We start from the raw sequence: 25,696 nt of genomic DNA on the forward strand, positions 1-25,696 counted from the left end.
CGGGAGACATATGATTCTCAGGGTTTTTGAGATATACCATAAACCTAACCGCCGTTTAAACCCCACCCACGCTGACATTGACCATAACCTAATTCTCGAAGGCACTGACTGCTACCTTTCGTAATCACTGTAGGAAGCAACGAGAGCTTGGCTGCTTCATCTATGGCTGCTGCTGTAAATGATTCGGGCTTGGAAGCACTGGAGAAGCTTAAATCAACGGAACCACCAGTTTTTCTAGCGCCAAGCTCGATATCTTCGGTGGCTCGTGTTGCATCTCAGTACCTCTTCACCAAGTTGAAGCCTCACAACCCTAAGTCTCCTTTCGATGAGCTCTTGGTTGATGGTTTTGACGCGGAGCAGATTTGGCAGCAGATTGATATGCAGTCTCAACCTTTGTTGTCGAGTTTGCGACACGAAGTCAAGCGATTTGCTAAAAACCCTGGAGAGATTCGCAAGCTCGGAGATTTGGCCCTCGAGGTTTCTCATGAGGGTGATGTTGATGAGATGGATATGGATGGGGTTGACTCGGATAATGAGGGTGGGGATGACGGGGATGAACTAGAAGCTGACCAAAGCCAAGGAGAAGAGGAAGAGGAAGAGGAGGATGGAGAAGATGAAGAAGCTGAAGAGGAGGAGGAGAATGGTGAAGAGAATGAAGGAATAGAGGACAAGTTCTTCAAGATCAAAGATTTGGAGGATTTTTTAGAGGAGGGTGAAGCTCTAGAGTATGGGACTACTGACTACAAGAACAATAAAGGAGTTTCAAAGAGAAATAACCAAAATTTTAGTGATGATGATGACGAGGACGAGGAGGAGGATGAAGAAGATGACGAGGATGAAGAAGATGACGAGGTAAACGCATAAACATTGCTCTTGAATATAAAGTGGGATGAATGTTTACAAATTTCTTAGCTTTATCTATCGAATGATATTTGATTTGTTATTCTCCTCTAGTTTGGTGCTTTTGCTGGTGATGACAATGAAGACGCTGACAATTTGGGAAAGGCCAGGTATAATTCCTATGCTCTCTCTCTCTCTCTTGTTCAGTGAATGAGCTTATTGTAGTGTCCAGATTAGACAATCCTTCTACCTTTGTTTTGTCCTTAAATTTTTATTCCTTATCCATTACAATTAGGTATGAAGATTTCTTCGGTGGTAAAAAGAAGGAGACTAAAAAGACGATGAAACATGTCTTTGAAGATGAGGAAGCTGGAGATGGAAACCAAGTATTACATCGGCTTTACTTTTTCTTAATAAGCATTGTGATATGCTATGACTTCATTTCTCATTTCTGATCTGACTAACTCTTCCTCCTTTTTTTAGGGCAATGAAAAACTCTCTACCCATGAGAAAGAACTGCTAAAGCTTCAATCCAAGATTGAACAGATGGAGAAAGCAAACTTAGATCCTAAACACTGGACTATGCAGGGAGAGGTACCCACCCATGTTTCACTCCACTATTAATCTGTGGAAATTTGCAACGTTGGCTAAATTTATGTATGATTTCTCATGTTGAAAGGTAACTGCTACAAAGAGGCCAAAGAATAGTGCTTTAGAAGTTGATTTAGATTTTGAGCACAATGCCAGGCCTCCTCCTGTAATCACTGAAGAGGTCACTGCCTCACTTGAGGATATGATCAAAAGCAGAATCATTGAGGTAAATTTCCCTTTGGCTCTAGTTTCTAACATAAGTCTCCTTTGTTTCTTCTCCTTGACTTTGCATGCATAACTGATCTTGTGACTTCTTAGGGTCGTTTTGATGATGTTCAACGACCGCCTAGTCTGCCCACTAAATCCAAAAGAGAAGCCAAGGAATTGGTGAGTTTTATTCGAGAACCACTACCCTTGTTCTCATCTTTTGCTCGGGTTAACAGTTGATGAATATAGATATAATCTGTTTGGTTACTTTTGGAAATATGCAGGACGATAGTAAAAGCAAGAAAGGTCTTGCCGAAGTTTACGAGGTTTGTATGATGTACAAGATTTTTTTTTTTTTTTGTGTTTTATGTTTTTGAGAGAGAACGAAACTTACATATTTGTATTTGGTCCATTCGGCTATTTGCAGGAAGAATACGTGCAGAAATCAAATCCAGCCTTCGCTCCAGCAACTTTCTCTGATGAACTAAAGAAAGAGGTTTCCACTTGAAATTTTTTTGTTTCTGTTTACCTATCGATCTTCTCCCTTCCATTGTTCAGCCTATTTATCACACTCGTTTTTGCTTATTATATAAATGTTAAATCAGGCAAGCATGCTATTCAAGAAACTATGCCTGAAGTTGGATGCTCTCTCCCACTTCCATTTTACACCTAAACCAGTATGTTTTTTTGTTTAGATCCTAAATTGATGATGTTTACTCATATTTGCTAGGAACTGAGACAGTATTTTACTTCAAAACTTTCAGGTAATAGAAGAAATGTCGATACAGACAAACGTCCCAGCCATAGCAATGGAAGAGGTAATTCTAGTGTTTTCTTGCATATGTTTTTTTATTGTATGTTTGATTGAGATGAGAGCATTATTGTACTTAGCAACATCTTCTATGTGTATAGGTTGCGCCAGTGGCAGTGTCAGATGCAGCAATGCTTGCTCCAGAGGAAATATTTGCGGGGACAGGGAAGATTAAGGATGAGTCAGAGCTTACACAGGAAGAGAGGAAGAGAAGGAGAGCTAAGAAGAAGAGAAAGTTCAAAGGTAAGGAAGTTGAAAATAACCAGCCTACATTGTCAATATTTGTTATTTCTAACATGTTTTTACATTTGGCTTGTGGAACAGCTGAATCTGCAAAACAACCAGTGAAGAAGGCGCGGGATACTAATACAGAGATCCAGAACTCCGGTACTTTTTTTTCGTACTCTGAACATTACAGTAGATAGTTGAGAATATCAAAAAGCATAAAATGTTGAACGTTTTGTAACTCTTTGGAAGTTGCAGGCAATGAATAATGGTAAAAGAGTGGAGAGAGAGATACAGCCGTGCAGATACAAGGTCATAAGAGTTCAGTCAAGAGCAGTGCATTTTGATTTATGGAAAAAAAGAATCTACTACACAAGGCCACTAAACAAAAGACTACTTGAAGATTGGATAGTAGCCAAGGGTTTTGCATGTCAGATATATTTGAATCTCTCTTTTTTTTACTGTTTAAGGTGGATAATTTTGTTAAGACAATCATGATGAAACATATGCCTTTGACCTTGATATTTATGCACTTTTAAAGATGGGTATTTTGTAAGTTCATAGTAATGTGACTCTAAAGAGACTACTAGTAAACCAGAATAAAATTGACTCTTTCAATTCTAAACAACACGAACCGGCTAATAACCGGAATAAGAGCGAAAAACCAAGGATCTGTAAGGCTCTTCTTCACTAGTGAAATTCTCTTCTGGATCCGGGAAACAAGTCAAGCTCTTGATCGGCTTGGCTGTCGCCTTCAAGGGAAAAATAATTTCAGAGAAGAGTGTGAGTGAATGTCTTTGGATCTTTTTTCATACTCGCATTCCATTTCTTCCGAAAGTTTGTGCATCTCTCTACTACATACATTCTGGTCATAATAGTTTAGATTAGGCGTCATGTTGTGTCTGCCATTATTGATTAGAGAGACCTACGAAGAGCTTTTAAGATCAAATGTGGGGCTTTCTCGGTTCTTAACTTAGGGTAGTGTATCCATCCATGTTATGTCCCAATTTGGTCAGAAGAAGGAAATCAGTTTCTTTATGTTCTAACAAGATTGCTGAATGAGATTCTCTTCAATTGTGAGTTATAAGTTCCTTGTATGTATTTAAGTTACTTATTGTCATTCACTTGTACAGCCTTTCTCCATATTCTATGCGCCTGCTGCCTTCAATGAAACCTTCTTCAATTGTGAGTTAGTTCCCTGAAACTCTTCTTGTTTCCAGGATCCAGGCTTATGAATGTTTTTGACAAAGCCCCTATAAGGAGGCTCCTAGCGCTTCTATCGTTGGTGATGTGCATGCTGTGGGACCAGGTTCTTCCATTTGGTATGGTTGTGTCTTGAGAGGTAACCCCTCACTACTTTACCATCTCTAATCACACTCTTTCATTCCCTAGTTTCTAACGACTTATTGTGGTTTCCGGCAGGAGATGTTAACAGCATCAGTGTCGGAGCTAGCTGGGACCAATATCCAGGATAACTCTCTTGTCCACGTTGCCAAGTCCAACTTAAGTGGGAAGGTCTTGCCCACTGTCATAGTGCTGTTTTACATGGCTGCACTGTCGAAGACGAGGTCAAGGTCTATATTGGTGCCTAGTTCAACCTTCTTGGATGGAGCTCATGTTGAAAAGCAATCCATGCTCTTGTTAGGCAGAACACTAGAATTCCCTCCGCTGAGGTTGCTATAGTCGCACTCTTAATTATCGTTGACACCTTTTCAACGTTTAAAATGCTCTGGTGAAGTGTATTGTCTCTCAGTCTTGCTTCTAATCTCTTAACACAGGTTTGGGCAGGGAATCCAGCTAAGATTTCCTGAGGAAGGTGACAGAAGAAGAAAGAGCCTTCTTCTCCTGTTCGGCTGTGGATTACTCCAACTTAGCTCATGTTCATGCCGCAGAAAACACAAACAACTTGGACGAGAGTGATTAAAAGAAGCTTATTTACAAGAAGAACGATCGCGATAATACTCAGTACTCAGTCATCTCTCCCTCTCTGACAATCTAACCAAAGCAGCTTGAGGTCCTCTCGTTGCTACATTTACTTATTCTCTAAAAAGTATTCTTGAGCGTAAAGGTCCATTGATTTGACTAGCGCTTACTTGGAAAGAAAAGTTTTCAGCTTTTAAGACACTCATTTTCTCTCTGTTAAAAGATTCTGAGTGAGGGGTTTTGTTCTCTTGCAACTTAAGTTGTAACTTTTTCTCGAAAATAAATAGTTGAAGCAAATATTTCTCTTATTATGCCACGAGGAGATGCCACGTCAACTGGTTATCTGACGTCACTGTTTATAATAAATTCCACAAAGCCTAGGTTAAGGAAAAAAAAAGCCTTGGAGAAGAGGTTTAGGTGTTGGTTGCGATAAAAGCCTTGAAGAAGAAGTTTGTTGTTTTCCTCTGTATCTGTATACATCTAATCTGTTTCTGCTTATTGCTTGCTGTGATAGCTTTCTTTCGATTTGGTGGCTTAGGTCTTGGGGTAGGTTTCTTCACTTAGTTTGTTACTTAGGTCTGTATGATAAGCGTTTTCTCGTTGTTGTATGGTGAGGATTTTGATTTCTAACTGGGAATATGGAATGATGCATGCAGGACCATATGCCTACTACCGCTTTTGATGGAACACTCAAGGAGGAGAAGTGTGTAAGTCAGCAAACGAAAGCAAAGACGTTCACTTCTCTCTATGCCACTCCTAAAGAGATCCCACTTGCTTATTCCCCGTATTCCTCCCCTCCATCTCCCTATATCGTCAACCACAAAGCACGAAGACCAGCTCTTCTTTTGAAGAGCTCCTCTGAGCTGGATGTCGATGTGGAGGCTACTACTACTACCTTCTCTTTGAGGAAGTCTACATCCTTATCAATTCCTATCAGAGAGGCGGATGACACCAATGGCCTTCATGAACGTCCTGTTTGGGATTCTACTCCCCCTCAGCCTCAGGGGACATTTTGGGACGACAAGTATGCAAGTCATATCAGTAATGGTGAGATCGGAGGAAGCGCTAATGCTGACAATTGCTTAGCATGGGAAAGTTTCGTGTTGGAGCCAGTCAGAATAAAAGCTAACAAGGATAATGAACCTGACTATATCTATAACAGAGGCCAATCAGTAAGCAATTCAGATGTAGAAGATGATGCAGGAGCTGAAAATTCACTCGAAATCTCTTCATCTGATGGTGGGGAGTTTTATGATGCTCGTGATGGTATCTGTCTAGATCTTTGCTTCCTACTAACTCTATTATTTTTCAAGCGTATCTTTTTGCTGACTTTAAAAACTTCCTTTTCGTCGTTGTTTCCAGAACTATCATCAACCGACAGCGGAACGCCGAGTTCAGTTAACAAGATTGAAGCTGAGCTGAGGTTGAGTTTGGTGATGGAAAGCGAGAAGAGAAGGAAAGCAGAGGAGACTTTGGAGCAAATGCAAGTTCAATGGCGGAGGCTCCGAGAGCAGTTGGCCCATGTGGGTCTGTTCGTTCCCCTTGATCCTACCAGAACCGAATACATCATGAACATAGCAGATGAACTACGTTGTCAACTCGAGGTCACCAGGTTTGTCTCTGACTCGCTTGACATTGACTTGGCCAAGGCAGAGGTAGAGATGGAGATGGCTTCTGAGCTTGAAGCTAAGAAATTTGAAATCAAACAGTTATCTAACCGCCTTCACTATTACGAGACTGTAAACCGGGAAATGTCCCAGCGCAACCAAGAGTCCATAGGTAGGACAAAAAAAGAATGGTCATTATTTGCCAGAATATGTTTGTATTTATTTTCTGAATGCTTAAAGTTTGGTTGATAGCAGAGGGTGGAAGGCGAGAGGGGAAGAAGAAGAGAAAGAGGAGGCAGAGATGGATTTGGGGATCAATTGCAGCAACAATGACGCTTGGTGGTGCAGTCTTGGCTTGGCCATACTCATTGACAAATGTAGGTCAACCTCAGCCATCACCAAGCAATGGGGCTCCCTAGTCTGAGGAGTGAGGAAGAAGCGAAAGTTTAGGACTTGTGAATAGAGGAATATGAATATATATATATATATATATGGTTTGCTTTTTCTTTTCTTTCTTGTACTTGGTTTTGTCGAGAATTTGAATATGATGAGGAAATCAATAAACAGCTTCATGCTGCGACCGTGTAAAGGGATCATGGTGATATACCAATTTTGGTTAGTCCCTAAGGGGTTTCTGAGCACCAAAATATAGTGGAGTCATAAATGTGTTACTTTTACTATATTTAAGGGGTGTAAATAGAAATAGAAAAAGGTAAAGCGTCGTCGTTTGAAGATGACATTTCGTTCCATGGCTAATCACACAAACCAGTGAGAAGCTATCAATCAATTCAAAAACCAAATCCGACAATGGCGGCCGCTCCTAATCTTTCCCGCTACAAATTCTTCTCTACTTGCGTCGTCGTTGAGAACCCTAAATTCTCTCCATATCATCATCGTATCGATAGTCGTCGGCGGAGATTGACCAAGCCGCATCTTCAAGCGCAGAACAATGGTACCGTGATCAGCTACGGTCCTCGGACGGAACTCGCCTCCTCGAAGAAGCTATGGATAAGGCAACGAAGCTTCAGTGAAATGGAGGTTGAGGAGGAAGGAGAGATAGAGGAGGAGGAGGAGGAGGGGAGTCTGCTATCGTTGAGCATGAAACCCGATAGAAACATGGCGTTGCTGGACGATTACGAGATGGAGGAGGAGCTTGGCCACACTCCTCCTCATACTACTACTACTCATCGCAGCGGTTTGTTTTCTCCCTAACCCCGTTTCCTTATTTCCGACTGAGAATGATATATTTTGGTACATACAGGATACGTGGCGGTGGTAGGGATGCCGAACGTGGGGAAAAGCACGCTTTCGAATCAAATGATTGGTCAGAAAATCTCCATTGTTACTGATAAACCTCAAACCACGAGGCATCGTATTCTCGGTATCTGCTCTACCCCTCATTATCAGGTCTCATCCTCTTTCTCTTACAGATTATCCGATTGCCTGGGATTGATGATGATATACATAGAAATTAAGATGCAATCTTGTGTTGCAGATGATACTTTATGATACGCCTGGTGTGATCGAGAAGAAGATGCACAGGCTAGATACTATGATGATGAAGAATGTCCGTGATGCTGCCATCAATGCTGATTGCGTTGTCGTTCTTGTTGATGCTTGTAAAACCCCTGCTTATGTATGCATATGTTTTTTTTTTTTTTTTTTTTTTGAGTTAAGTTTTTACTGTCCCCTCTCATAATTCTGGATTGTATGTGCTAGATAGACGAAGTCTTGAAAGAAGGCTTGGGAGACCTCCATAAGAGGCCACCCATTCTCCTTGTTATGAACAAGAAAGATCTCATCAAACCTGGTGAGATTGCCAAGAAACTCGAGGTTAGTTTCTTTCATGTGTGTAGCTTGCTGTCCGTCCGTGAACCTTGGTTTTGGTTATTCAAAAATCCGACCATTTTAGGATGAACTTGCATTGGTGGAAGTTGTTTCACTATAAAACTTGGTGGAGTCATGGTAATGTTCTTTGCTTAATAGTTGCTGCAACTCCTTGCAGTGGTATGAAAAATTCACAGATGTTGATGAAGTTATACCTGTTAGTGCAAAGTACGGACATGGAGTAGAGGATGTCAAAGAGTGGATCTTATCCAAACTTCCCTTTGGTCCACCTTATTATCCCAAGGTATATTATTGACAGAAAAAAAAAAACTTCTCTCCTTTGCTTTAGAGCAGAGCTTGTTGACTAATTTGCTTAAATATTTGTGAGGTTTATTTGTATTTTCACATGCAACAGTTTGCCTCCTTAATGTTATACGGGTATTGGACTTTGTAGGATATTGTGAGTGAGCACCCAGAGAGATTCTTTGTTGCTGAGATCGTTAGAGAGAAGATATTTATGCAGTACCGAAATGAAGTTCCTTATTCATGCCAGGTCAACTGGCAACTTTACAAACATTGTTTCTTCTCTCTTTAGTCATGTTTTCAGAACCTGGTTTCTTCTCTCTTCGATATGGCAGGTGAACGTGTTGAGCTACAAAACTAGACCAGCTGCAAAAGATTTTATACAAGTGGAAGTAGTAGTGGATAAAAATTCACAGAAGATCATCCTTATAGGAAAAGTAAGTATACAACTCTTAACAATCCGAACGGTAGCTGATTTGCATTGAGCAGTCCTTGTTTTTGGGCATGTTAATATAAAATGTCTGTGGCTAGGTTTTGTGGACATTTATAAAAAGTGCATACTACCATTTAAGTGATTGATGAAACTGTAAATTGGGTTTATAAGCTGACTAATTTAGCTGAAGTGGGTTTCAATGATTGATTCCGTGGACAGTCATAAAAAATCCACACCATGTAAATGATTGATGAAACTGCAAATAGGGTTTATAAGCTGTTCTGCTCAGAGATCAATAAGGTCTGTCATCTGAAGAAATGGGTTTCAATGTGGTGGTACTATAGGAAGGGAAGGCTTTGAAGACGCTAGCAACGGCTGCTCGACTTGACATTGAAGATTTCCTTCAGAAAAAAGTCTTCCTTGAGGTGCTTATAAATATTCATTGAGTATTATGATTGGTTGCATTTATTAATTTCCAATGAGCATGATTGAGTGCTTATAAAATGGGGAATGAAGGTGGAAGTAAAAGTGAAAGAGAATTGGAGACAAGATGAGGGACTTCTCAAGTACTATGGATATGGAGGACATATCAGAGCTATGTAAGTAAGTAAGTAGTGATCTGTTGTCTTTAAATGAGCTTATTATGAAGAAGATTAGAAAGTGCAAATGGCGGGGCTCAGGTCAGCTTTTTCCCCATTTTGTTTTGTTTGTATTTAACCAATACGGATCAGCCTCAGGTTAGCTTTTGTTTTCAATCTCAATCCAGCTATCCCTTTGAAAATCTAAAACTCCTTTTGCTTCTTTTGTTTTGTTCCACTAAACTAACAACCGAATATTCATTTCATAATCACACATAGTAGACTCTCAACCTACTACATAAACAATTAATAGGTAAATTTTACTTTTTCTAAAAGTGGTAATGGTCATGTGCTAAAGCTCATAATAGCTTTAAACGCCAAATTTGTATTAAATTTTTAAAAGATCAAAAAAACTGTAGTGTACAAGTTTATGAACAATATTTGTTGATGTTTAACCAACTACATAGAAGTATAGGACCGGACATCCGTGATTTATGGCCGGTGATGAATAGTAGAGCGAATTGGTTGGGTTAGATCCGCATACTGCGCCTATGCCTCTTCTGGCTGCTAAAGCGTGAGAGCGAGCCTTAAAAACAATTTTACTGCAGGCGGACAATAAATTTATGTACTTTTAGTTTGTCGTCAACCCAACTGAAAAATCTAGAGGGCAACAACGGCACATGAGCTTCTTTATTAAATTTCTTTTGTCTCTGCCTTTAAATTAAACTGTAGAGCTGCCGACCCATAATAATAAACAAATAAAGTTAAGAAGGCGCTGTATGAATACTATCCATGAATGGGAAGACGCGTGGGTTGCTGCCATAATAGCCTGCAAAATGCTGCCATGTGTAACGTGATCCGATACTGAAGCAGTAGTGATGCATGAATACGGTTATGCTTGCGTGTTAAGTGGGTCTCACTCGAGTTTTCTTAGCCTTGATTGGGACCAGAATTAGCGGAATCACCTGCTTTGCTTCCTACTTTAAACACCTTTTCAAAGTTTAAGTGTTACACTTACTCATGTACTATATGATACAGTATTGTTTTCTTTATAGTATAACAATTTGAATTTTGAGAAACAATATCACTGAGTAATCAACCACTCATAAATTGCATATATATATATATGTTAATACATGAATATGCGTGTATTAACACCTCTTAAATGAGATTAATGCTTTTAAACGGTTATAGTTTGTGTCCATAAATACCCACTTTAAGACAAGCGAGAAGAAGAGTGTAAGAGAAAAGCACACAACAGAAAGAAAGAAGAACAGAACAAGAGAAAATGAAGTCTTTCTGTCTAATTATATTCCTATCGATCCTAATCCAACAAAGCTGCTTGAAGCTAGGAGTTGATGCGTCTTCGAGGGATGGGTTCGTGAGAACGAAAGGTGTTCAGTTTACCCTCAATGGCTATCCTTATTACGCTAATGGCTTCAATGCCTATTGGCTCATGTACGTTGCCTCCGATCCACTCCAAAGACCTAAGATCTCCGCCGCCTTCGAAGAAGCGTCTCGCCATGGACTAACCGTAGCTCGAACGTGGGCTTTCAGTGACGGCGGTTACAGGCCTCTCCAATATTCCCCTGGCTCTTATAATGAGGATATGTTTCAGGTAACCCCACTAGACATGTGGTAGATTCACTCACACAACTAGTTATTAAGATCAGACCAGTTTGAGTTTCAATTCTTTAATGCTTTGTGCAAATTTAAGGTTCTCTGTTTAGTCTCGTTTAGCTTTTCTTAAGTATGAGAGGATCTTGTGTTTCTCTGTCCACGTTTCTTTCTTAAGATTTGATTTTTTTTTTTCTGGTGAAAAGGGTTTGGATTTTGCGATAGCTGAAGCAAGAAAGCAGGGGATAAAGATCATACTCAGCTTTGCCAATAACTATGTGAGCTTTGGAGGGAAGAAGCAATATGTAGACTGGGCTAGAAGCCAAGGCCGTCCTGTATCTTCTGAAGACGATTTCTTCACAGACTCTCTAGTTAAAGATTTCTACAAGAACCATATCAAGGTTTCATTCTCTCACTTGTATACCATTCAATTCAATCCTAGGCAAAAAGAAAAAAAAAAGGTGATGGATTTCTCAGCTGAACCTTTTGAATCTCTTTGCAGGCTGTGCTGAACAGATTCAATACTTTTACCAAAGTTCATTACAGAGATGACCCGACCATTATGGCTTGGGAGCTCATGAACGAGCCTCGTTGTCCCTCAGATCCAAGCGGACGAACCATTCAGGTCTCACCTTAACATATTTTCATACCTATAATAACATGTATAGTCTTTATTTTCTTTTTTTTTTTGGGATCTAACTTGTTGGTTTGTTTTATTATTATTATTGTCATTATAAAAACAGGCTTGGATTACTGAAATGGCTGCTCATGTGAAATCACTAGACAGAAACCATCTGCTTGAAGCTGGCCTGGAAGGTTTCTACGGTCAGTCGTCACCACTAAGCAAGACTCTGAACCCACCAGGCCAGTTTGGAACAGACTTTATCGCCAATAACCGCATACCTGGCATTGATTTCGTCACGGCTCACTCTTACCCCGACGAATGGTAATAATTTGCCCTATAAATATATGTCTTTAGACCCTATCAGTTAGAAAAAAAGAACCTCTTATTGTTGTTTAGTGCATCACTTTGAAAACTTTGTTTTGTGTGTAGGTTTGTAGACGCAAGCGAGCAATCCCAAATGGAGTTCTTAAACAGATGGGTGGACGCACACATCCAAGACGCTCAGAACGTTCTTCACAAACCCATAATCATAGCAGAGTTTGGTAAATCAATGAAGAAAGCAGGCTATTCTCCCGCGCAGAGAGACCTTGTGTTCAACACCGTGTATACCAAGATCTACGAGTCTGCGAAACGAGGAGGCGCAGCGGCGGGAGGACTGTTCTGGCAACTTCTGGGAAACGGAATGGATAATTTTCAAGATGGGTATGGGATCATACTCAGCCAAAGCTCCTCAACTGTAAACGTCATTGCTCAGCAGTCGCGGAAGCTGACTTTGATTCGCAAAATCTTCGCTAGAATGATCAATGTGGAGAAATGGAAGAGAGCCAGAGGCTATGGACCAATTAGGAAAGGAGGTCACAATATTCCAAACTAAGTCTTCATGTAATAATAATAGTTTACTCTGTTTTCGAAGTCGTGCGATCCAAGAACAGTTATTAGTGATAGAATAGTGATATGCTTTATTAGTAGTAAAAAAAATAAAAAAGAAGTATTTGAATCATCGTCAAACCGACAGCTTTTGGTAATGGTTCTTGTGAGTTAGTACGACGTGTCGTTTTCGTAAAATAGATTGAAACTGTGTGGCGGGTCACCTCCAACTTCTAGTCAAATATTTTTACGCCAGGAGTGAGAAAACTAAGGCATACACCCACTTACATGACTGTTATGAGAAATGGCGGCAGATTCCGACAGTTTTGTACAGCTTCGGTTTCTTTGCTTGAGAAGCATGTCGACAAGTTTGTGCACCAAACCCGCATCTCAAATCAGGTGGTTTCTTTCGATGCGAATTATCAACTCCGTAATCTCATCGATTCAGGGAACCTGCGAGATGCTCGCAAAGTGTTCGATAAAATGCCACACAGAGATGTCTTTTCATGGACAGCCATCATTCAGGGATACATAGCTGCAACAAACTACGACGAAGCACTGATTCTCTTCTCTGCAATGCATGTCGATCATCCTCGTGTCTCAGCCGATACCTACGTGGTAAGTGTTGCACTCAAGGCTTGTGGCCAAAGTTCCAACCTTTCGTTTGGAGAGTCTTTACATGCTTTTTCCCTGAAAACTTCTCTGCTTAGCTCTGTCTTCGTGGGAAGTGCTTTATTGGATTTATACAAAAGAACTGGAATGATCGACAAGAGCTGCAGAGTTTTCAGCGAAATGCCTTTTAGAAATACAGTAACGTGGACGACAATCATAACGGGTCTCGTTCACGCTGGTCGTCACAAGGAAGGGCTTATGTACTTTTCAGAGATGTCTAGGTTCAGAGAACTACCTGATACTTTTACATTTGCCATTGCCTTGAAGGCTTGTGCCTGTTTGCGTCAGCTCAAATACGGACAGGGGATTCATACTCATGTGATAGTCAAAGGCTTCGGTGCTGTTCTCTGCGTGGCTAACTCGCTCTTCACTATGTACACTGAGTGTGGGGAAATGGAAGACGGGCTGCGTTTGTTTCAAAGTATGAGTGAGAGGGATGTTGTTTCCTGGACAAGCCTTATCACGGCGTATAGCCGTATAGGTCAAGAGGAAAACGCGGTCAACACATTCTTAAAGATGAGAAACTCTCAAGTGCCTCCCAATGAACAAACGTTTGCGTCCATGTTTGCTGCTTGCGCGAGTCTTTCCAGACTTGTTTGGGGTGAGCAGCTCCACGGTAATGTTTTCTCTCTAGGGCTAGGAGATTCTTTGTCAGTGAGTAACTCTATGATGAAGATGTATTCAACATGTGGGAAGTTAGACTCTGCTTCTGTTCTGTTTCGAGGAATGAGTTGCAGAGATATTATTTCGTGGAGCACGATTATAGGAGGGTACTCTCAAGCCGGTTTTGTAGAAGAAGGTTTTGAGTATTTCTCATGGATGAGACAATCAGGGACAGAACCTACTGATTTTGCTCTTGCTAGTCTGCTGAGTGTTTCAGGAAACATGGCAGTTCTTGAGCAAGGCAGGCAAGTTCATGCGCTTTCACTTTATCTCGGTTTAGAACAGAACCCCACGATTCGTAGTGCGCTGATAACTATGTACTCGAAGTGTGGAAGCATCACAGAAGCTTCAAAGGTATATGAAGAAACCAATAGAGCTGATATTGTTGCTTTGACAGCTATGACCAATGGATATGCAGAGCATGGAAAGAGCAAAGAGGCTATTGATCTGTTTGAGAAGAGTCTAATGATTGGTTTCAGACCCGACACTGTAACTTTCATCAGCGTTCTTAATGCCTGCGCTCATTCGGGACAGCTTGAGCTCGGTTTTCACTACTTCAACTTGATGCAAGAGAAGTATAACATAAGTCCAGCCAAGGAACACTATGGTTGCATGGTTGATCTGTTGTGCCGAGCAGGACGGTTAAGTGAAGCAGAGAAGATGATCGATGAGATGCCATGTAAGAAGGATGACGTAGTCTGGACCACGCTTCTAAGAGCGTGTACGGCCAAAAGAGACATTGAACGTGGAAGAAGAGCGGCAGAGAGGATTTTAGAGGTGGATCCTACTTCTTCTACCGCACTCGTAACACTAGCCAATATATATTCAAGCACAGGGAAGTGGAAAGAGGCTGCAATTGTGAGGAAGAGTATGAAATCAAAAGGAGTGACCAAAGAGCCAGGATGGTCATCAATTTTGATCAAGGATCAGGTTTCAGCTTTCGCATCTGGTGGTCAGTCACATCCACAAAGTGAAGATATATACAGTATCTTGGATATAGTAGCATTTGGTGCAGTAAAGAGAGGGTTTGGGTCAATTCAAATTTGTGATTCTTAAAACAGAAGTGGTAATGATGATTACTATGTAGCTCAAACAATAGGAATGCAATGTGGAAACAAAGGAAAGCAATGCATTTTTAACTTTTATGTTTCTTAGATAACACATAAACTGCAGAAGCTAAGGAAGATGCAGCAGCAACCGTAAAGACGGCTATCTGTACTGGGAATGATGAGGAAAAAGCTTGGAGAACAAGTGAGTTCCAAGTGATGTACCATAAGGTGGAGTAAACAGAACCCACGATGGCACCTATCACAACTTAACTGATCGTGTGAAGCTTCTGAGACACCCTTAACCATGTCTGAATACAATTAACGTGAGTGTGAATGATTTTTCGTGTTGGTGGTATAGATTTTAAGAGAGAGACGTACAAAGTAAGAAGCAAATGCGAGGATGAGGCCACAAAGGAAGAGAGAGAGTGGATTGGTTCCAAGCCACTCCATAACTGGAAAAGAAAAATTATCTTTGAGGGTTTTGATTTGACGCTATGCAAAGAAGAAACAGTTGAGTAGCTGCTGACCAGAGAAGAGGGTAAAGAGAGAGATGAAAGAAATGGATTGAGCATGAGAGGATGGCATCCCAGGATCAGAACGCAATGTTGCAACCGGTCTCTCTTGGTTAAGTATGCGTTTGAGAGTAACCGAAAGCAAGCAGTTGGAAAGTGAGCCAATAACAGCCCACAAGGATGCACCATCATGTCGTAGAAACAGAATGGATCCAAACAGAGCACCTACTACAACCCATTTGCTCTGCCATCTCACAACCAAGTTACCAAAATGTAACAAAAATAAAATAAAAAATAGATTGTAATGTTCCATTATAAGCAAACATTACAGTATTTGAATACCCAACCAGACGATTAGCGAAGGTGTTGATCCTTGAGACCAAATCATTCGACGGATTATTAATAAAAGCATCTTGCTCGAGCGCCTGAGACCCTTCTTCTTTGCCGACATCTCTCAAAGCATGTGTTTTAGGAGCAGAGGAATAGCAAAGACTCCTCCGATTCAAAGGAAAGATCGAGCTACATCTTCGAAATCGAGCTGAACTATCGATGTAAGCGATGGGAGCAGAGGAATGTTGAAAATAGAAATTGCTGGTAGGTTTGTGGAAGAGAACAAGAGATGACGTTGCCCTTGCCGTTGCCAATGCCATTTCCAAAATGGAAAATAGTCAAACCGTTACTAACTTACTATAAGAAGAAAGAACCTTTTAAAGGTCCATCTTACTAACATTATTAACTTATCTCTTTCTTCTCTACGGCGAACGTGTTTGTAATTTTCTAACAAGCTCCTTTTAAAGGGCATACATACTGTGATCGTTTGCTATAGATCGTCAAAAGCCCATAGCGATATTGATCATTATGGGTTCATAGTCATAAAATAGGCCCGTTAAAAACTCATGAACACTCTCAGATTCTATTTTGCTTCTTGTGATTATGTGGAAGGAATTTGTGCCTTTTGATCAAGCCAATGGATATGGGGGAAAAAGAAAAAAGTTTAACGCAGAATGAATTTTTGTGTTTGCAAGTTGAATCGCTGAAACTGGAATATGACTAAAATAATGCATCAACGGTGTGAAGGCCGTGTACACGTCGTTTATGCTTCAGAATATTATTCATGTCTCATCGTTTCAGAACATTTGTTTCTTGTTTTCGATTTTTCTAGACACTCACTACCTGTGATCAATAAAAAATATTTTGATATCCTAATATGAAAAAATTATCTATATTGGAGGTCGAATATGCTTAACAAGCTTTGCAAAGGAAAAAAAATAAAAAAAAATAGAACAAAAACATTTGACCAATTAAATTTATATACGTATACTTCGAAATATATTCTTGGTTATCTTTTATAGTTTTTATATACTCAGGCTGATGTGTAAATATATTCTCGCACGTAAAAGTTTCCCAGTTGAACTCATATTATAATATTCTACTATTTATCTTATTCAAAAATAATATTGAACTTTTTTTTTTGAAAAAGGCTGATAATAATCAAGTTTCTATTATATCTTTTGGTTGTGGATATAAAAAAAATGATATAGTCGTTAACCGAATATTTCAGACAATAACAAAGACTCCATATGTTTCCTGGATTAAAGGACATGGTTAATTTAGTCTATACAAGCATGATCTGCTCTCTTCATAATATCACTTTTGTTTGTTTTGATAGTATATATTTATCCATAACATTATGTAGCCTTTGTTAAAAAAAAGTCTTCAATCCAAACCTAATCGATGATATATAGTCTCATGATGTGTCAGTTAGTTTTTTGATCTTTCATGTCAATTTTAATGGAGAATCTTAATATCTACGACAAAATAAAAATGAATAATAAACTCTTAGTAATTAAGGCTGTAGACAAAATAAATTACACGAGGTTACAAACTGTAGTTAGGTTGTGTTGGAGACTTGGAGTGTAGCTTTCCACACGCCAGATCAGCTTGTCGTTGGAGGTGAAAACTGGGTGTATTTATTCGCTAAATATAGTACTCCCTCTGTTTTTTAAAAGATACATATTCTAGACTTTTCACATATATTAAGAAATCACATTAAAAATGCATTGATTTTTGTGAATAACAATTTTCCATAACTTTTAACCAATAAAAATCCAATAAACACAATTAATTTTTTTGAAGTTAACAGATTTTCATTAAATAATACATTGGAAAAGTAAAAAATGTATCTTTTTAAAACAAATTTTTTTCCTAGAATATGGATCTTTAAAAAACTGAGGGAGTATTATTCAAAGATGTCATGATGCGTCTATCGTTCTGACAAACCCAATCTAAAAGTACAGTTTTACGCAACGTTGTGCCAGAAAATTGAAGAAGACTTTAAGTCAAATATGGGAAAAGAAGAAGAAGACTTTAAGTTTTTTTAATTTATTTTTTAACATTCATACCAAAAAAAAAAGTGAAAACGGAAAAAGGAATTAAATACGGTATCGTGTCGTACCAAATAGTCCCTGAAATTCATGATGATTTTTGTCACTGATCACTACATAGCTTACAGTGGTCAAAGCTTTGAATCAGAGTCTCAACAAGGAAACAATCTTCTGCCCTACTTCCTACTCCTGTCCTCCTATGAATAATACTACTCCAGTACGGTACTCCATTTTTACCAATTTGAATACGACAACAATATCTGGTTATAAATTTTATACTGACACAAATCTTCGCGTGCGTGCAAGTGTGTGCCTGTGGATATTAGAATGATGCTTGGAATGGTATTACATGCGAATTTAAAAGTGAACTAATTAAAGTAAGCATATGTATTAATATATCATAGTCCAACCAGCCTGTATATACATTAGCTATACGTATCTATTATGAGTTTTTTTTCGAATTATCCACTAATTAGGACCATATTTAGAAGATTTCTGGTGATCCTAGTAATACTTTATGAAATCTATGGCAGTAAATATTGTTAAACTATAGCAACTATGTATTTCAGGAACAATACTTAGGTTCACCCCTGAGGTGAACTTATGAATTCACATCTTTCTTTATTTCAATCATATTGCCATAAATATTAATGTCATATAAATAAATAAATTATAAATTACAAAAGAATAAACTTTAAATCATAAATTCTAAATTCGAACCCTAAACTCAAATCTTAGATCTTAAATTTTAAACCATACCCTAAACCCTAAACCCAAACCTATACCCTAAACCCAAACTATATACCATAAATCTTAAATCTAAATTTAAATTCTAGATCTAAACTCAAACCATAAACCTTAAATCCAAACTCTAAATCCTAAACCTAAACCCTAAACCCAAACTCTAAACCCTAAATCCTAAACCTTAAACCCAAACTGTAAACTATAAACCCAAAATTTTCAAATACCTTTGGGTTAATGATCATCAAATGTATTTTCAAATACATTTTAGGGTATAGAGTTCGGGTTTATGGTTTACAGTTTGGGTTGAAGGTTTAGGATTTAGGGTTTAGAGTTTGGGTTTAGGGTTTAAAGTTTGGAGTTTGGGTTTAGAGTTTATGGTTTGAGTTTAAGGTCTAGGATTTAAATTTAGATTTAAGATTTAGGGTATATAGTTTGGGTTTAGGGTATAGGTTTGGTTTTAGGGTTTAGGGTTTAAAATTTAAGATCTAAGATTTGGTTTTAGGGTTCGAATTTAGAGTTTATGATTTAAAGTTTATTTTATTTGTAATTTATAATTTATTTATTTATGTGACATTAATATTTATGGTAATATGATTGAAATAAGGAAAGAGGTGAATTCATAAATTCATCTCAGGGGTGAACCTAAGTATTGTTCGTATTTCAGCCTGGTCCAGTAGATAGATAAGGTTATTCGCAATAGGATATCATGGCCTCACTATCCAATAAAGTAATGTTTTTTTGGTAAACAATAAACTAATGTTTCTTAACTTATTGTAAACGTTTTTAGCTAATCAGTAAATATCACAAATTAAACAAATTGTTTTACCTAATTTTATTTTGTTTCTATTGTTGCCCTGATGGTGATAATGAAAACAATGAAGTGGATTATACTAGTGTCCAAAATTAGTTGTCTGCTTAATAACACATTTGATTGTCAATTTGCATGTAGGGGAGTAACCTTCTCCTTTCTTTTTCTTCTTTCTTCAGTTACAAGTTCATACTATGTTTTATACAATCAGACCGAGATACTTTAGCTTTTGAGGGAGACATGAGTGAATGAGAGTCAACAATTAGTCTCACTTGACATTAATATGTTGACGTTACATTAATCGGTAAAGAAATCTTAATCTATTCATACTAGAACTCCAGTCTTTGTCAGTTTATCAGGTAAGTTCAATAATTAGTTGTAACGTCGCGCGCAATGAACACTAATTCTTGTGTTGTTCTCCGATCCGGTCAACTCTCCGGCCCCCACCGTTTTTGTCTAATCACCGACATGTATTTCTTCTCAATTTAATGCTACATAGTAAACAAGCTAATGTTTTTTGTTTTCTGTGTTGTATGTTACAGCTATCAAATTCCCTGCTCATTTGTCCTTGTTGTCATGAAACTTAAAACAGCCAATGATAACTAAAAAACAAACAAGATGTAACTAAGGATTATACTTGCAAGATATATAATTAGTCATGAGAGGGAGCGTATAGACAGCGCCGGTCAAACATTTTCAGTTTTTTTCTTGATACCCTAAGTTCACTTAATTTTATATCTTTGTTACAACTAAAAGTTTCGTTTAAAGTTGTAATGCCTTAAGCGATCGGTCTTTGTCTATGCTTCTGACCGACGCTGCATATAGAGTTTGCATTTGTTTAGTAAGAGCAAGTATTTATAATGTAAACGAGACGGTGAATTGCACGAGAAAGAGGGTAATTAAGCTAATAATATAAAACTGAAGAATAAAACGGTGGAATGCACGAGAAAGATAACAAAGAGAAAGAGGGTTAAGCAAATACGAAGTGGTACACTCTAACAGCGGTGGGTTTGGTTTATACGGATGCCATACGCATCATGTGAAACCCCAAAAAGAAAAAGGAAATTCCACTGATTTCTACTTCACCTTTTAAAAAGAAAAAAAAAATTTGCTCGGTCCAATTTTGTTTTGGTAGTTCTTACATTTTATGTATAATATTATGAGTAGTTGAAACTCGTATTTTTACGTTTAAAAGATGTGAAGTTACTATTCAAACCGAAAACAGTTTCTTAAATATTTAGATGCTTCTATATTTTGAAAGATCTTAGAGTTTAGATCAAGACAGAATCAATGCGTTCTAAAGTGATGTCTATGTTTTTTTTCGTCTACTTATTATGCTAAAATCAATATTCGATCCTTTTGATATAAAGCAGCTTAAATGCTTACTTACGAACTAAAAAAACATTACATATGCTATTATCTTTATAAAAGTAATATATATTTTAATTATTTATTATATTTGGTCAAAAAAGTAATATATGTTTATGTCTAGTTTCTTTTGTATTGATCTTGAAAATGGAAAATGTGAATATTTTAACACAATTTACATTAAACAAATGAATTATTTGTTCTAGAAACCTATAAGAACTCTGAAATGAAACAGATGCAGGGCTAGTTGAAATATACTGACATAAGTATGATCATATACAGGGTTTCGTTTAGGGAAGGGTGCATCCATTTACACATAGATGAATATGTAAAATTACTAAGTTACAAAAAAAAATATGTAAAATTATGAATGCAGGCTGTACCATTATTTTGGTTATATTTGCAAAATAATAAATAAATTTTACTCAGAGTTGCAACGATCAGCGGGAGGTGTATATGCAATTTTATCAATCAAAAATAGAGAGAAAATGATCACCTCTTTATTCAAAAGTATAAGAATTTACTGCTAATTATTTTGGAGGTATTTAAATAGATATTTTATAATAGGGAGAAGTGGTGTTACATAGGGAATAATAATTGGAATCTATATATCTAAGTTAGATATATATATATTTATAAAAAAGGAGGGAAAGTGACAATTATTTGAAGAAAAAAATTAAAAAAGAGGGAGAGGAGTAAGGAATGAAGATGATGAGTCTATAAAAGAGAGAAATGTGGGAAGAGGCAAGCTCCACTTTTCCACACCTCTCTCTCTCTCTCTCTCTCTTTCTTTCTTTTACACTTGTTGTTCAGTCTCTTTCTCTCTCTCTCTCTCAAAATGGATTCGATCAATTTCGATAACGTGAAAGCAGAGAAAGCCAAGGCGTTGCGGCGATACAACCGCTTCCGCAGAATCGGACGTTTGTTCCGTGCGGCTGAGGTCTGCGTCGCCATCCTCTTCATATTATGGACCTTTACGCGCCTTCCATTCGCCGTCCAAATCTCCAGAGCGTTTCTCAGCCGTATCGCCGGAGTTATATCCACTCCACTCTTCGTCTTCATCCTCGGGAACTGCATCGTCGTTGCTCTCCTCACCAAGTCCTCTGTTGAGGAAAACAGAGGATCTTCCTCCTCTAACGCAGAAACAGAAATCTACGAGGCCTTGGTGAGATCCAAGCCGTCGGATGAGATCGTTTACGATGACAAAGAGGTGATCGTCATCACTGAAAATTCATCAAATAATATTCCTCAGGCTAGCTTGGAAACGAGTGATTACGTTACCGATGAGCCTAAGGAGTATGGAAGAAGTAAGTCGGATGTGTGTATAAAGCAGACTAGTAGTGCTGCTGATGATCATATGGTGGTTATCCCTAAGCCCTCTTCTCTCCGTAGATCGGAGACGGAAAAGTGCATTAAGACCCGCCATGATATTATTAATAATAATAATAAGTCGTGGGAGGATATTTATGCAGAGGATAACCTTAGCAACGAAGAGTTCCAGAAAACGATTGAAGCCTTCATTGCCAAACAGTTGATGTTTCGTCGCCAAGAATCTTTAGCCGTCGTCCTCCACCACAACAATAAACCCTAATAATTATCAAAATAAAATAAGGGAATCAGATTCTATTATATAGAAGCCGAATCAACACTACTACGTAACAAACAAACTTTTGTCAAACCATATGGAATCTTTATTTCAATATTCCACCTTGCTAGCTAGTGTGTACAAATCTCATGTGCGATCTCTCTATGTACAGTAGTAATTAGTTGCTTATCAAGTATGATATAATAATATATCTTTTTCTGTAATTACTTTGTTTTAGTGACTCTCACTTAATCATAGAAACATGAAGTAGAAATGTTATCTTTCTTTTTAGTGGCTATGTAAATTATGGCTTCACCAGAATCCCTTTTTGCACGAAACAATAGATTTAACTTTTAAGTCTGTATTTTTGTCTTCGCATGAAACCACCGTAGGGGTTAACTTCAGAAAGAACCAGCAACTGCTTTAAGAAACAAATAGCTGTCAACGCATCATACAATATATGTCACAAACATGTAATATATTTGTAGGAGTTTTTCCTAGAATCCGCATAGTCTTCGACATTTTTCTTTAGACACACGAGCCAATCACTTGATCAGTGATATTTGTGTGCCTATATAATAGTTGTATTAATTCTTACACTTACTTTTATTCTTACACGGTATTTCGTTCATGATGGCGTTTTGTACTTCTGCACGGAGTAAAAGTTTCATGCCTGAAATAATTAACCCTGCAAGAAATATCTATTAGTGATTGATAGGGTTTCCAAACTACAATGTTTACTTTTAAGATACTTAAGTTATATACTAACTAGATTTCAAGTCTTAAATCAAAAGGAAGCTTCATTCTCAATGCCTCATGGGAATGATTGATGGTCTAGCAAGTCATCTCAATGATCTCATAGTCTTCGATTATAGGATTAAAAATATAAATAAATTCAATAAAATAGTAGTATGAAATTTGATGAAGCGGCCGTGTTTCTGATGGACATTGGCACCAAATCATAGAGTAATGATTTTGAATGCAAAAAGTTAAATTATTTTTCACTTTTATGCAGACATACACGAAGAAAAACTAAGAGAAAAGTGACTTTATTTTTCACTAAGTCCCGTAATCTCTGCCCTACTAAAATAAAAGTCGGTTCTTTACCCTTCTTTTGACAGATTTAAGATTCTCTTATATCAAGCCGATCAATCTTTTGCATTATATGAATTTAAAATATTTTAAAATTTGATTTTTTTGGTTGCGCTATTGATTGATGCATTTAATTGTAAATTATATTTCATTACAAAGACTCTTTTTTATTAGGAGCAATCATGATATTTCCACCACGAGCGGCTAGTGCTATTGGTGTTGTTGGATTTCTCATTAATCCTAGTACCATCAAATATTATTTTTCCTAACACAATAACATTGCAGTATAAATTTTGAGACATATTATCTATTTACGTTGGATTATCTCCTGTTTTAATTTACAGTCATTTAGTTTTTTTTTCCTCTTGCTAACATACATAACTATACTCACCATTCTTATTTATGTTATGTTTCCTCAGTTAACCTATCTATTCACTTACCTTGTGAGTTCTGAATTTTGAAAGTCGTAAGTGCATATATCCCTTTATTATTAAAAAAGGAGCAAAATAAAAAAGAAACCTTGAAGTTGTAACATATTTACGGTGTGTCATTGGCTGATGTGTCGCAATAAGAAAGCTTCTTAACCTCTTTTTAGAAACACCCACATTCACCTAATGTATTTACAAATAATACCATTGGACTGATTTCAAACCATAAATGCAACGAGTCTTATAAATATTTATATCTCATAGTATTAGTTTGCACACATATGATTACCTATATTTCTTTATCTAATTTTCAACAGCAGTTGAACATATGATACATATGTTTTCTGGAACATGTCGTATATAACAAAGCCATGAAGAGAATATATTCAGAATAAATGGAATTTTATTATATAGTATTTGTTTTTGTATTTTAATAAATGCAACTTTATTGTATAGCATCCGAAGCCAAATTCGCGAACATGTGATATGGTTTTATTTTATATGTTAAAAAGCTACGAAATCAATTAGGCTGATCCTATTCTAAAAACTAACAACGTAAGTTGGACTTTGTTACATAGAATTATATTTGTTTTTTTACATCAAATTTGTTTTATTATTATTTAGAAGACTTTCATGATTATTTGCCACATAACTGAATTCCATGTAATATATCAAAATATCTTGACACCACCTATCTAAATCAGACTTAAAAAGAAATTAAAAATATTTAAAAAATATAACATGGAACAACTTATTTTTGATAACTTCGACCAATCATAACACGTTGTAGTATTCTGAACTACAAACATTTTCAAAATTCTTATGATCAGTTACAATAGCAATAAAAGTCAACAACAATTTAGGAAAATAACATTAGGTGAGCAAACAATGCATAATTTTGAATTGTGTCTTCCTCTCCACGCAAAATATGTATTCAAATATTGATTTATGGACGCTAATTACCGAAAGTTATGTGTCATTTTGGGATATAATGCAATCATTCTTTTCTTAATACGATTATGCATTTGTCACGGCATATTTTGTTTCCAATATTATGAAGGGAATACTTGATAGATTTAGTTACAATTAATGTGATAGATCTCTTGCTGTTTAAACGGAATTGCTCATATTCATAAGTAAATTATTAACTACCAAAATCAGCTCAATACAATCAAAACAGTCAATGTGGATTGCGAATTACTCATGAATATGAAAGAAGAACAATTGTTTTGCTATTTGTTTTTTTAACAACAAACACATTATCTTTAGAGAAAATTGGGAAATAGATCCACTTTTTTCTCCCATTTGTCACATTAGGATTTTAGTTAGATTGTTTAGGAAAATAGGATTTTGAAACCTTGTAAATACCCTAATACCCTTTAATTATTGATTAAGTAGATTTATAATATATTTTTTAGATTTTCGTAATTAATTTTAAATGCATTTAGATTTACTAATAAATTAAAAAAGTAAAACTCAAAAAGTAAAAAAAAAAAAAATTCAAAGGGACATCGATTTACTCCCTTACCCTAGATCCCCTTTCTATTTTTTTTTTCACCCTTCTTCTCCGCCGAGCTCCATCTATGGCGATTGATACCTAGTTTCATCTCTTCTCCTGCTCAATCCTTCTCCTCTCCAACGCTCTCTTCATCTCTCCTACAAAAAGTCCTACCCTCTTGTTCCTCATCTTCCTCTTCGACCACACCGAAAGAACACAATCAATACTTCCTTGTTTGAGTTGTTCATCGGGTAAGGTCAAAATCGGTGGGTTCTTCCATCAATTTCGTCAATATTAGGAGGTTTCTTCACAGTTGTTTTCGATTACTTCAATTTTATTTCTTGACCTAGATTTTGTGATTGTCGATTTTGACCTAGATTTTGTGATTCTCGATTTGGATATTTTCTTAAAGTAAATTAATTTACTTGTTGGTTTATAA

General features: G+C 37.2%; 7 protein-coding genes and 1 pseudogene across 11 annotated transcripts; 7 read left to right on the forward strand and 1 right to left on the reverse strand.

Moving 5' to 3' along the window:
- Nucleotides 1-28: 28 nt before the first annotated feature.
- On the forward strand, nt 29-3,216 carry LOC108823631 (M phase phosphoprotein 10). Of its 3 annotated transcripts, none has more exons than XM_018596880.2 (13): nt 29-852; nt 955-1,010; nt 1,136-1,226; nt 1,324-1,434; nt 1,520-1,657; nt 1,750-1,818; nt 1,923-1,964; nt 2,066-2,134; nt 2,244-2,315; nt 2,403-2,456; nt 2,551-2,692; nt 2,774-2,836; nt 2,927-3,216. In XM_018596880.2, the coding sequence occupies exons 1-13, from the start codon at nt 163-165 to the stop codon at nt 2,941-2,943; spliced, it is 1,614 nt and encodes a 537-aa protein (XP_018452382.1). In that variant the 5' UTR covers nt 29-162; the 3' UTR covers nt 2,944-3,216. The 3 variants fall into 3 exon arrangements, with proteins under 3 accessions (XP_018452382.1, XP_056851034.1, XP_018452383.1); XM_056995054.1 differs by having other exon boundaries at nt 29-832; nt 953-1,010; XM_018596881.2 differs by having other exon boundaries at nt 30-852; nt 2,933-3,216.
- Nucleotides 3,217-3,905: 689 nt separating this feature from the next.
- On the forward strand, nt 3,906-4,687 carry LOC108827445 (gamma carbonic anhydrase 3, mitochondrial-like; annotated as a pseudogene).
- Nucleotides 4,549-6,831, forward strand: LOC108827444 (uncharacterized). Of its 2 annotated transcripts, none has more exons than XM_018600843.2 (4): nt 4,549-4,688; nt 5,254-5,863; nt 5,960-6,376; nt 6,460-6,831. In XM_018600843.2, exons 2-4 carry the CDS (start codon nt 5,260-5,262, stop codon nt 6,621-6,623), a joined length of 1,185 nt encoding a protein of 394 aa, XP_018456345.1. In that variant the 5' UTR covers nt 4,549-4,688; nt 5,254-5,259; the 3' UTR covers nt 6,624-6,831. The 2 variants fall into 2 exon arrangements, with proteins under 2 accessions (XP_018456345.1, XP_018456344.1); XM_018600842.2 differs by lacking the exon at nt 4,549-4,688 and adding an exon at nt 4,699-5,143 and having other exon boundaries at nt 6,457-6,831.
- Nucleotides 6,832-6,946: 115 nt separating this feature from the next.
- LOC108824385 (GTPase ERA-like, chloroplastic) lies at nt 6,947-9,569 on the forward strand. Its single transcript, XM_018597803.2, has 9 exons — nt 6,947-7,399; nt 7,466-7,611; nt 7,700-7,840; nt 7,924-8,037; nt 8,210-8,335; nt 8,486-8,584; nt 8,670-8,771; nt 9,112-9,192; nt 9,284-9,569. Exons 1-9 carry the CDS (start codon nt 7,012-7,014, stop codon nt 9,368-9,370), a joined length of 1,284 nt encoding a protein of 427 aa, XP_018453305.1. The 5' UTR covers nt 6,947-7,011; the 3' UTR covers nt 9,371-9,569.
- A 950-nt stretch (nt 9,570-10,519) lies between these two features.
- LOC108828705 (mannan endo-1,4-beta-mannosidase 7) lies at nt 10,520-12,587 on the forward strand. The gene is made up of 5 exons (XM_018602463.2): nt 10,520-10,963; nt 11,169-11,363; nt 11,465-11,587; nt 11,706-11,908; nt 12,017-12,587. The coding sequence occupies exons 1-5, from the start codon at nt 10,634-10,636 to the stop codon at nt 12,459-12,461; spliced, it is 1,296 nt and encodes a 431-aa protein (XP_018457965.1). The 5' UTR covers nt 10,520-10,633; the 3' UTR covers nt 12,462-12,587.
- Nucleotides 12,588-12,731: 144 nt separating this feature from the next.
- LOC108828704 (putative pentatricopeptide repeat-containing protein At3g47840) lies at nt 12,732-14,868 on the forward strand. Its single transcript, XM_018602462.2, has one exon. It carries the CDS (start codon nt 12,743-12,745, stop codon nt 14,843-14,845), a length of 2,103 nt encoding a protein of 700 aa, XP_018457964.1. The 5' UTR covers nt 12,732-12,742; the 3' UTR covers nt 14,846-14,868.
- Nucleotides 14,869-14,898: 30 nt separating this feature from the next.
- LOC108828706 (lipid phosphate phosphatase epsilon 2, chloroplastic-like) lies at nt 14,899-16,040 on the reverse strand. 2 transcript variants are annotated; one of them, XM_056995056.1, is made up of 4 exons: nt 15,698-16,040; nt 15,366-15,594; nt 15,217-15,290; nt 14,899-15,146 (listed from the first exon to the last, which is right to left on the reverse strand). In XM_056995056.1, the coding sequence occupies exons 1-4, from the start codon at nt 15,998-16,000 to the stop codon at nt 15,105-15,107; spliced, it is 648 nt and encodes a 215-aa protein (XP_056851036.1). In that variant the 5' UTR covers nt 16,001-16,040; the 3' UTR covers nt 14,899-15,104. The 2 variants fall into 2 exon arrangements, with proteins under 2 accessions (XP_056851036.1, XP_056851035.1); XM_056995055.1 differs by having other exon boundaries at nt 14,899-15,290.
- A 5,360-nt stretch (nt 16,041-21,400) lies between these two features.
- LOC108826736 (uncharacterized) lies at nt 21,401-22,469 on the forward strand. The gene has a single exon (XM_018600106.2). The coding sequence runs from the start codon at nt 21,493-21,495 to the stop codon at nt 22,243-22,245; it is 753 nt and encodes a 250-aa protein (XP_018455608.1). The 5' UTR covers nt 21,401-21,492; the 3' UTR covers nt 22,246-22,469.
- Nucleotides 22,470-25,696: the final 3,227 nt, after the last annotated feature.

The sequence above is a fragment of the Raphanus sativus genome, chromosome 9 (assembly GCF_000801105.2).
Source record: "Raphanus sativus cultivar WK10039 chromosome 9, ASM80110v3, whole genome shotgun sequence".
Lineage (NCBI taxonomy): Eukaryota > Viridiplantae > Streptophyta > Magnoliopsida > Brassicales > Brassicaceae > Raphanus > Raphanus sativus.

Excerpts from the sequence above, each read along its gene's own strand:
- LOC108823631 (XM_018596880.2), top strand. The coding sequence starts at position 163 with ATGGCTGCTGCTGTAAATGATTCGGGCTTGGAAGCACTGGAGAAGCTT. Across the intron at positions 1,011-1,135 it reads GACAATTTGGGAAAGGCCAG|GTATGAAGATTTCTTCGGTG; the intron begins GTATAATTCCTA and ends CATTACAATTAG. Across the intron at positions 2,457-2,550 it reads CAGCCATAGCAATGGAAGAG|GTTGCGCCAGTGGCAGTGTC; the intron begins GTAATTCTAGTG and ends CTATGTGTATAG.
- LOC108827444 (XM_018600842.2), top strand. The coding sequence starts at position 5,260 with ATGCCTACTACCGCTTTTGATGGAACACTCAAGGAGGAGAAGTGTGTA. Across the intron at positions 5,864-5,959 it reads GTTTTATGATGCTCGTGATG|AACTATCATCAACCGACAGC; the intron begins GTATCTGTCTAG and ends CGTTGTTTCCAG. Across the intron at positions 6,377-6,456 it reads GCGCAACCAAGAGTCCATAG|CAGAGGGTGGAAGGCGAGAG; the intron begins GTAGGACAAAAA and ends TTTGGTTGATAG.
- LOC108824385 (XM_018597803.2), top strand. The coding sequence starts at position 7,012 with ATGGCGGCCGCTCCTAATCTTTCCCGCTACAAATTCTTCTCTACTTGC. Across the intron at positions 7,400-7,465 it reads TACTACTACTCATCGCAGCG|GATACGTGGCGGTGGTAGGG; the intron begins GTTTGTTTTCTC and ends TGGTACATACAG. Across the intron at positions 8,585-8,669 it reads AAGTTCCTTATTCATGCCAG|GTGAACGTGTTGAGCTACAA; the intron begins GTCAACTGGCAA and ends TCGATATGGCAG.
- LOC108828705 (XM_018602463.2), top strand. The coding sequence starts at position 10,634 with ATGAAGTCTTTCTGTCTAATTATATTCCTATCGATCCTAATCCAACAA. Across the intron at positions 11,364-11,464 it reads TCTACAAGAACCATATCAAG|GCTGTGCTGAACAGATTCAA; the intron begins GTTTCATTCTCT and ends ATCTCTTTGCAG. Across the intron at positions 11,909-12,016 it reads CACTCTTACCCCGACGAATG|GTTTGTAGACGCAAGCGAGC; the intron begins GTAATAATTTGC and ends TTTTGTGTGTAG.
- LOC108828704 (XM_018602462.2), top strand. The coding sequence starts at position 12,743 with ATGACTGTTATGAGAAATGGCGGCAGATTCCGACAGTTTTGTACAGCT.
- LOC108828706 (XM_056995055.1), bottom strand. The coding sequence starts at position 16,000 with ATGGCATTGGCAACGGCAAGGGCAACGTCATCTCTTGTTCTCTTCCAC. Across the intron at positions 15,595-15,697 it reads ACACCTTCGCTAATCGTCTG|AGCAAATGGGTTGTAGTAGG; the intron begins GTTGGGTATTCA and ends GTGAGATGGCAG. Across the intron at positions 15,291-15,365 it reads TCTCTTTACCCTCTTCTCTG|TTATGGAGTGGCTTGGAACC; the intron begins GTCAGCAGCTAC and ends TTTCTTTTCCAG.
- LOC108826736 (XM_018600106.2), top strand. The coding sequence starts at position 21,493 with ATGGATTCGATCAATTTCGATAACGTGAAAGCAGAGAAAGCCAAGGCG.